General features: G+C 40.2%; 1 protein-coding gene across 2 annotated transcripts in view; it reads left to right on the plus strand.

Annotated features, from left to right (window-relative positions):
* Positions 1 to 8,041, plus strand: part of LRRC2 (leucine rich repeat containing 2) — a 17,505-nt gene extending 9,464 nt beyond the window's left edge. Inside the window, exons 5-8 of one of the 2 annotated variants that reach the window (XM_011357325.1) lie at positions 330 to 475; positions 1,903 to 2,058; positions 5,599 to 5,735; positions 7,992 to 8,041. In XM_011357325.1, the coding sequence (XP_011355627.1) occupies positions 330 to 475; positions 1,903 to 2,058; positions 5,599 to 5,735; positions 7,992 to 8,041 (489 nt within the window). The remainder of the gene's footprint in view (positions 1 to 329; positions 476 to 1,902; positions 2,059 to 5,598; positions 5,736 to 7,991) is intronic. The other variant, XM_011357324.1, reaches the window with a different exon arrangement.
* The last annotated feature ends 2,316 nt before the right edge of the window (positions 8,042 to 10,357 follow it).

Below are 10,357 nucleotides of genomic sequence, written 5' to 3' on the forward strand. Positions count from 1 at the left end.
GTAAAATTCACCTGTTATAAATACACATTGCACCCATTCAGTTTTAGGATATTTCCATCACTCCTAAGAATTCCGTCTTGCCCATCTACTGTGTAAAATTGCATCGCTTTTCTGTAAAAGCATCAGCTCCTCAAGGGCAACCACCACGGGCTGTTTATCTCAGCACCCCCGACATGTCGCACAGTGGTCCAAAATACATTCCGTCTTGATCTGTTTTGCAAATATTCATAGAAATGTCTTTGGGAAGAAACGTCAGTCTAAAAATTATTAGACGAGCTTCATTCCTACTCTTACAAAAGTGATTAGAATATTTTGTTGTTCCTTTCTAGTTAAGTAATTTGAAGCAAGTCACATTCGTAGATATCTCAGCGAACAAGTTTTCCAGTGTCCCGATCTGTGTCCTCAGGATGTCTAATTTGCAGTGGTTGGATATCAGCAACAATAACCTGAATGACCTGCCACAAGATATAGACAGGTAGCTACTTGCATTCTGAAGGTGAGGTGTATGAATTAGTCACCAACGTCTTAAACACGGGTACCACTTTAAGCATGCAGAACACATGAATGTTCTTTGAAGTCAATGAATTTGCCGGAGTTCATTGTTTCTAGGAAATGTGTTTGGGTCTTTAAATAATGAGACAATTTCCAGTCCACATCATACATATATGTGGATATATATGTGCATTTGAACACATCTTCATTTTCTTCGATTCCCAGTAGAATGGCATCATTAACTTGCCTTTACTCCATAGAAGGAGAAGGTAAAAATATTATTATACGTGGAATAGAAACCTATCACTCCTTGTTTAAAATGTCATCGAGGATAATTTTAATTAGTTTAATTGATTTCTTATACATAATCTTTCAAAAAAATTGATATACTTAGAAAGATTTTCAAATTATATCTTTATAGCTATTTCTTGTTTAAAATAGCTATTACACTGAATCATGTAAGATTCACTCATTCATTCATTCCACCGATATTATTAGGCAGGTCTGGAGACTGGGCTGGGTTTGAAGTGAATGAAACAAAATCTCTGGCTTCTACGAATCCACAGTCTTCTTTACGGAGCAGCATAAGTAAGCTGTCATGACACAGACGGCAAAAATGGCTTAGTCCCCATCCCCGAAGGCCATCTCGATGACCTTTTTCTTCTCCTGGTACACATGACGCATATCGGTGCTTTCTGGGTTTGTGAGACTAAATGGGAATTGTTTAGCTTGAAACACAAAGAGAACTTTGCGAAACGTGTGTGGGGTCAGTGAGACTTTGCAAATGAATGAAAGAAAAAACTGGAGTGAGGGATCATCGAGTTAGAATCAAATGGAAAACAGAACAGAACATATTTGGAACATAGTTTACTTGTTTTCTTTTCAATCTGCAGATTTCCTCTAATTTTAAAGTTAGAAAATAGGATGAGAAAAAAAATTAATGAGAGAGGACTAACTGTGCTTTCAAGACATACGAAAGGAAATATGCTGCCGAAATTTGTTTATTTTCACTCCAACTCTAGTATGATTTCTTTCCCAGGCCCTATCCCCCTGGGAGTGAGGCAGACCCTGGAGGAATTTATCGATATCTTAGGCCCCATCGCAGCCTAGTGTATATTAAGCAATTTGTTTTTATGCTGCTGCTATATCTTTGTCTTCGGTTGGCAAGGAAATCGATTAAAACTTTTAAAAAAGAACCAAATCGTGTCGCCTGGCACGGCACGGTTTATGTATTTAAATTTTATTTCGATTTATTTAAATCTTTAAATTTTAAAATTTGCCGATTCTCACAAGGGTCATGTATAAAAAACTAAGTTGGAATTTCCTGCGAGAACTTATTCGTAATTCACTCTGGTTTTCTGAGCTGCGAAGCTACGTCCTTGTGTTCTAAGCCCCTTTCTGTCTCCTTAGGCTGGAGGAACTGCAGACCTTTTTCTTGTACAAGAACAAGCTGACCTATCTTCCTTACGAGTTGCTTAACCTGAAGAAGCTCAGCTTGTTGGTGGTCAGCGGGGACCGTTTGGTGGAGCTCCCGACTGCCCTTTGTGACTCATCCACACCTTTAAAGTGAGTAGACCCGAGATCCTAGTAGAGACACATATGGACACAAGGTTAGGAGCCAGGGGCGTCTGGAGCCTGGGCACTTGTCTCAAGAACCGGCTTTAGATGGTTCTCTGAGACCCTCACCCCGGTTCACAGGAATTCTGATGCCTTTTTACAGGACTTTGAAGTTTTTGGCCAATGACATGGGGAGCTAGAGCTGGATGAAAAGATCATAAAGATGTGTTTTCTTCCAAAAATTATACTTCAGTGTAATAGGATTCCGATTACAACTCCAGTGGGATTTCTTTTTTGGAACTTGAAAAACTGATTTGGAAGTATATCTGAAAGGCAGAAAGCTAAGAAGAGCAATGATAATTTTGAAAAACGAGAGTAATGTGATGGAATTTGCCTTACCAAGATGTATTTCAAAGGTGTAATGAACAAGATGATGCAGTACCAGGCAGTGATTTGTAGATAAATTTTTAGGTAGTCCTGAAATCAACCCTAAGACACGATGCAGGAATTTTCATAAACTGGTGGAGAAGGTACGAATGACCTAACACTCCGTTGAGGAACTCGGCTAGAGAAAGGTAAAGACAGTTTTTCACTTTATAGCATAAGAAGCTTTATAGTACACAGCTACATATATCTATAATATATATATACTATATACATAACATACATATATAGCATGTAGTATATAACATATATACTATATAACATATAGCAAGATAGCTAGATAAAGGCACAGATTAAATACAAAAAAGGAAACAGTAAAAAGAATAAGAAACGCCATGTTAATGATGGTGGGTTGACCATGCATTGAACAGTTCTTGAGTCCCCATTAAAATGAGGAAAAAATTAAAAAAAACGTCTAAACCCACAGTGATGATGAAACAGAGGAAGGCCTTCACTCAGCGTGAGATCTCAGCACATTTACGGGTGATCCACAGTAGATGGGGCAGTGGTGACTGATGAAAAGAAGATGAAATAAGCTGATGCTCAGAGGAAAAAAAAAACCAAACAAAAAAACCCAGAAATGAGCCTGTGAGCCCTGAAGAGCTCTGGAGAAACTCGATGGTCAGAAATGTCAGGTCCAGGGAGATGTGGACTGGGTCCTGTTGCTAAAAACGGAAGGAAAAACGGAAAATTTCATATAAACGGGTGATCCCCACCCTCGACTCTCCGCCTTGGTTCCATCAGGCAGACAGCTCAGCAAAAGCCTGAGGTGTCCTCTGGGCTGGCCTTGAGGGAAAGACTCTGGGGTTTTGTGTTTGGAGATTCCCCAGGGGACTGGCTTGCTGCCTGAAGACTGGTCACCCACCATGAGGCTGGCCCCTGGGCAAACGCTGGCTGCAATATGTAGATGGCCAGCCAACGTTTTGCTGCCTCATTCTCAAATATAAAAGCCTCACCGAACCTTACCAGCGGATTGTCATGAAAATGTAAATATTGTGTATTGATTTTCAATTTTAGAATCAAACCGCAGGCAAGAGAGAAAAGCCAAATATGGTTACAGATCAGAATGCGGGCGGCCTTGACATCATGTCAACGTGAAAGGACATGGTATCTGTGATGTGCTTTCAAATGCCTCAGAAAAAGAGGTGGCTTGGAGGTGGATAGAGGGCGGCAGAGACGGTGGCTCCGTGATGGTGAGGGGCAGGCACAGGGGTGTTCGCTGGGAAATGTTTTCAACTTGCCTGAGGGTTTGAAAAATTTCCTGATGAAATGTTGAAAAAGTAGAGGTGTAGGTCACAAACATGGGAGGTGGGAAGGTTGGAGAACTGAAGAGAAGAAAAGGAACATCTCCGCTCGATTTGAATAACGTCGAAGGATTTGTTCTGCCGTAAAAGATAATTTCGAACGGTTAAGTTACAACGGTGACTGACGAGGAAGGAGATCGCCTGTGGGTCTGAGAGTAATAAAGGGATCGGAGGAGAGACGGCTGCTTTGAATAAAAGGTTTACTGCCGTTTTCAGATCTTAAACTATGTGCAGTGATTACTTTGATAAAAAAATTGAAGAATGATAAAATAGAGGCCTTTTTTTGGGATATGGAGGGACGATGACAATTCAATGAAAGAGACTGCAAAGGAGAAGTTGAATAAGTCTGTGCACATCAGAATGAAAACGTCTTTGCTTTCTTCATAGTTAGGCATTAAATAAAAATAAAAGGAAAACGAAGTGGGAAATACATATGCTAAAATATGGCAGATACATGCGGATACGCCGTGTACATATGTACGTCTTCTACAAGCAGTTAGAATCATGCTAACACCCAAGACGGCGTGATCTACAATTGCAACCAAAGACTATTTGAGGGATTTCCTATTTGGCATCGAAATGACCATATTATTATTGCTCATATCGAAATACCTTTCGACATTGTGAAGGCGGTAGGCCAAATGCCATTTTAGTTTCTCTCCTTTAGTTTCTTTTTTGGTAGCTGTAGTCCATCGTCTAAACACCTCTTTTATGGGGATTTTATCCGAGTCCTTTATAATTAAGCCACCACATTTTGGGGTTGACGTCTCTAACTGGGAGTAATATCCAACACAGTGAGACATCACACAACTTTAAGGCTCTCGCTGAGACGAAGCACTGCTGTCCACCTCTGGGCCTCCTGCTCGCTGCCCTCTGTGGCTAAGTAGCTCTCATTTCCCTCAGGACGGTCTCTGCCTTAAGGCAGTTTCCATAATACTAGTGGATTATTAGAAATCCACTGGTGACTCCAATTTTATATGGTCAACTGTGATTTTCAAGTAAGAATTTGGGATTTAGGACCACAAACGTCGACCTCCTGTTGAGGCAGGACAGGGCAAATTTCCCTGAGTAGGGGCAGATCACTGAGAGCAGGTTCTCTGGTGGAGAGTGTAGAAAGAATTCAACACACACGCCAAAGTCCAAGTCAAAAGGAAAGTTTCTTAGAGAAGAGGTGACACCCCACAGAGAGAGCGTGGTCTCCTCTCAGAGGCAGAGTGAGAACCTAGAGAGATGAGGACAGTGAGAAAGAGTGAAGGCCCTGAGGGGACCCTGAGTGGTCAGGGAATTCGTTTATATGTCATTCTTTAGTTCCCGTGAGCTACAGTTTAAAGACTTTGTTTACCCATTTCCTTTGATACGGACATACAGTGAGGAAGGGGAAGGGGAGGAGTATGGAGACTGGAAAGGTACAAATATGCAGAGTGAAAGGCCTGCTGGCGGTTCCCAGCCTTTAATCCTTAGATTCCCCTGGCTTTTGCCATACGGAATGAATGATTTTATTTTGGGCAGCTGGTAGGGCAGCTGCTTAAAGACACTGTTTTTCCTGTTTTCTCTTCAGGGGGTGTAGGGAAACGGGTTGTCAGCAATCCCAGTAGAAATCTTTTGTTCTGCAGGTGTCCTAGTGGGCTGGCTGCAGAGCTGATCAGCATATTTGCAGTCTCTGAATGTAGCTCGATTTCATATTTTAAGTCTCTTGCCTCTTCCCTACATTACTATGAGAGGACTTTTGCAGTTAAAAATGCACTGGTAGGGAAAAAATGCACAGGTGCAAATGTGATATTGTCCATATTTTCTTGAATAGATTTGTAAGCCTTATGGACAATCCTATCGAGAATAGCAAGTGCCAAGATGGTGATAAAATGATGGAAAGTGAACAAGATCGTCAACACTTTGATAAAGAATTTATGAAAGCCTATATTGAAGATCTTAAAGAAAGAGGTAGGTTACTCACAGTGAAAAGTATTTAAAATGAGTGTACAGAATTCCATGAACTCATGCAACATTTATTGATCTAAGTCGAATTGACAAAAAGTGAATTGGTTAGGGGCGAGTTACTTTGTAAATTGTTTTTTCACTTACCAAAAAAAAAAAAAAAAAGATACGTTTCCTTAAAACATCTGATTTTCCTAGTACATGTGAATGCTTGATATGTCAAGTATTTGACAGAGAAACATACACTTAAAATGTGAGGGCCGCATTCCCAATGGTACATGAGTTTTTAACTAAATGATAGTGACAAAAATGCATTCGGGTTGATAGGAAAATGAGATTCCATTTCAAAGTCCATTTAAATCCAACTTTAGGAAAAGTCACCTCTTATGTAAATTGAGGTACACCTGTATCAAATCACAAAGGGGAAAAACACAAGATGATGGCAGATTAGTAAACAGACCCATTTAATTTTGGTTTCCCATGGGGTGATGATAATACTGAGGAGCATGAGGGGGCGGGGTCACAGTGCCACAGGAGCAGAAGACAGGAAGCGTTTTTCCCTGCGGCTCTTTCCAAAGTGTTCCTGAAGGCTTAGGGCAGCGTCCTCCCAACACAGGAATACAGAAACAGGAAACCTGTATAAATCGGTCTTTGTTCTTCTAATCGCCACCAGCTTTCTGGGTGTGGATGCCTGAGAGTTATCCCTTATTTTTTTCAGTTCTCTTTTTTTGTAAGCAGTGTTCTCCCTGACAGAAAGATGCTACGCAGGTGGATTTAGAGAGGAGGGGTCCCAGTCCCCATGACTTTGAAAACCACCTGAGGTCAGGTTCCCTCAGCCACCCTTGGAAAATATCACGAGCGTGAGCTCACTCCTCCCCCATTAGTAGGTGTCTGAAGACAATCGATCACATTCAGATATTGAGAGATTTCATGACATTAATAAAAAAATACCATTTATTTGGCAAATTAAACTTTTTTCAACTAAATTAAGAAAACGTCTATATAGTTACCTCTGTCCCTAATCTTAAATGCTGAAATATTATGAAATAAATTAGAAATTTACATTAAAAATGAAACAAATAACGGAACCATTTATTTGTCAAAATTTATCTTTGGATTGTATAATTTATCTCTTGTGAAAAACTTTATTGTTGTATTTTCCTAATTTATTTATAATTATATTTTAGTGCTATTATGTAAAAATACAGGAGTTAGAGAAAATAGGTATTAAACTTTGGATCTATTGTGGCCAGTGATAAAATAATTTGCTTTTAAAAATTAACTTTGGTGAGGATAGATTTTGAATTAATTTACTTATTTCTAAATGATTATGATATTTCTATCTTTCATATATTCGTGTTAGGTTGAACCAAATGATATTGCCAATATTCAGCTGGTTTCCACCTACAAAAATGGTGACTTCTTAATAACTCAGCCTATATGTGATTGGGCATACATGCTTTGAATTTTTTAAAGTTTGTCTTCTTTACTTCATCAGGGAGTCTTCCCTCTTTTCCCTCCTTCCCCCTCAGACAAATATCTGAGTCAGTCACAGAGTCCATGGCTATAAGGAAAATAAGATTCAGTGAGTCCACATGGACCTCCAATCTCGTGTGATTCTAGAATGATGAGGAGGTGAAGCCCCTCACCGGTCCTCAGATGTTAGTGAATTTAAGAATCACTTGCGAGCCCCACCCTCAGAGTTTCTGACTCATCAGGTCTGGGGGAAGGCCTGAGAATGTGCATTTCTAATCATTTCCCAGGTGATATTGATGAGAACCATTGGTATAGACCATCCTTTGGCAAAATTTGGCTGTGGAGAGAGAGAGAGTACTCAGCAAGCAGTGGAAGAGCGAGACTGAGAAAAGGAGTAATTACTAGGGTCGGAAGAGCCCAAACTTTTCCCATAAACTGTGTTCCCATCCACCTGGTACCCATAGTCCCAAGTTCTTGGCCATCTATTTCTACTTTGTCGACTTTCATTGGTTCAGGGTCATACATTTTCCAGGATCCTGATGTAGCTGTCTGAGTTGGTTGGAAAGATTGCAAAAGAACGAGAGTTAATAATTCTATCTTATTTTATCTTATATCTAAATATATCTAAAGTACAACTATATTCGCGATGGTTGACTTAATGATGATTAATGCATTTATCTCTATACTGAAAATATGAAGTGGCAATAATTTGTGTATTGGAATAGGCCTGTAGCTACATTTCGTAATAAAATGGAGAATGATTGAGTTTATTTATTTTTGTTACAGAATCTGTTCCCAGCTATACCACCAAAGTGTCTTTTAGCCTTCAGCTTTGATACCACCCATCAAAAGACTGCAGAAATCTCCCTGTTCTGTGGAGCTGTGAATCTTTGCATTGTGGGTCATGTCATGTGGGCATAATGGCTTGTGCCTAAGGATGAGTCCAGAAACCGTGGTCATAATTGTTAGGAAAAATGATTTTCAAATTTCAAATATATGAATACCTCTCTCTGTGGACTGAAGAATTGATAAATAGGTTTATATATTGATATATAAAGGTTCATTTGCATATACTTCGTTCTAAATAATGTACATTTACTATTTAAGAAAATGTATTATTCAGGAATCAAGGGATAAAGGGATTGTGCAAAGAGCATTTATATTAGACAAGCCAGATGAGAGATTATTTTGTTATTTTGAAAGAGATTTAATGCATTATTTCTCTTACTGAGAATAATTTTCCTTGGGTTGATACAAACTGCTATTTTCATATGTTTTAAGTTAAATTTTGTAAGTGTGGGCTCTCGGGAGAGACTTTAGGCATAATCTGGCCTTGAAGGTAGAAAGAAGGAATAGAATATCTGCCCATGCATTAGGCACCAGACACTCAGGGTATGCCAGCAGCCCTAATGGAGGAAGTGAAGGTCCGGCTTGTCATGGGAAGCCAGCATGGATGATCGTCTTACCTTGAGTCGGCACCTTGGGGGTCCTGGGACCCACCCGAGAGCAGAGAGCAAAGGCAATGCCCTCAGGGACCCTCCTCTAAGATGGCTGCATAGTGTAGCAAGGATGACTAGTCCACGCTGGTTAGGAATCTCTAGCAAGGCATCCCTAGCAAGGCTTCCTCATGGGTACCACAGGAGAACTCTGCCCAAGGCCAAGATGCCAAGATCCAGAGGGAGCTACGAGGGTGTGTTTTGCATGGGCAAAGATGAGGTTCACGACAGGGATTTGGACTTGTACATCACATTGTATGATCTTCTGGAGAAGTTGTACAAATCTCTACTTTTACACCACTGTCTTAGACTAAAATAAACAGGATTGGGAGTGTGTTGAAGATAAGCTTAAACAAGTAGGCAGGACTACATGTGACTAAGAAGGAAAAAGTACATATGTTTACATATATTTATGTATGAATTGACTGCAATATGGCCTGGCCCGGTGCTGTCCAATAGAACTTTCTGCAGTGACAAAATGTACAGTGATGCGATGTTCTGTGTCTGTGCGTCCCATGTAGTAGCCACCAGATACACGTGCTTCTTGGGCACCTGAACGATGACCAGTGTGACAGAATTTTAAATCTCATTTAAATTTAAATAGCCATTGGTGGCTACCGTATCAGACAGCATGGGTCTAGCCAGTTGGGTTTTTTGGAAGTTAATCTGGGCCAAAGACGAAGGGTGGCTTTTGTTGTCTCTTATCTGAAGAACCAGTCTGTCCCCAGAGGCATGCATTTAAAAAGGGTTGCTATTGACACCCTAATATTCGGTCTCGATGGGCCTAATCATAATTCCAAGTATTTTATCCTTGACACATGTAAAATAGGAAGAGCATTCTAAAACCACAGTACAGGATCACTTCAACTTAAAGACAAACTCTGAGAGGTAGGTTAAGAGATAAGAAAGAGTAGGAAAAATTACTTTAATCGAACCTTAAACAATTGTATTTTTCTTTTAATTCTTAAGCAATGTAATTCAAATTCATTAGTTGTACTACTAGAATAATTTTGGAATTTTATTTCATGCCAAGGTTATGCTATATAGAGTCAAATGGAAAATATATCTGCACACGGGGGAGATAGGGGCTCTCACGCACATTGTCCATAACGTATGTAAATTTCGTTTCAATAAAACCAGTCTTTTGTGCAAAAACCTTGTTCTCGGTGTTATGTTTATTTAAAGTTCCAGTTCATCTTTATCATCTTTACCTTGATTGCGAAATTCACCAGAGGTTAGGGGTGAGAGGCAAAGAGGACCCGAGGCTGAGCTCGCATCGGCAGAGGCAGAAACCTGGCTTTGAAGGAAGAATGGACATATCCTGCGGTTGGGATTCCAGTGTTTAGGAATCAGCTGCTTCACTGCCGTCTAGTTTCAGCTGTGACCGGTTGACCCCAGGTAGCTCCTACACCCCCGGTGCAAGCGTCGACTGGGTCCAAAATAAGCCCTGGGGTTCCCGTTTATAGAATGTTTATTTTTGTGACTTTCTGAACATAATTGTGTGAACTTCTGAAGTTGCTGATGGCCTTTGATATGCCTCTGCACTAAGTTACCAGAGTTGACCCCACCGCATTTGCCTGTTCGTCTGCTGACTTGAAATATTTGGTTTCAGAGGCCTCTGAAAAAAGGGTTCAGATTTGAAACCTCCCATGAACA

The sequence above is a fragment of the Pteropus vampyrus genome, unplaced genomic scaffold, assembly GCF_000151845.1.
Source record: "Pteropus vampyrus isolate Shadow unplaced genomic scaffold, Pvam_2.0 Scaffold35, whole genome shotgun sequence".
Taxonomy (NCBI): Eukaryota; Metazoa; Chordata; class Mammalia; order Chiroptera; family Pteropodidae; genus Pteropus; species Pteropus vampyrus.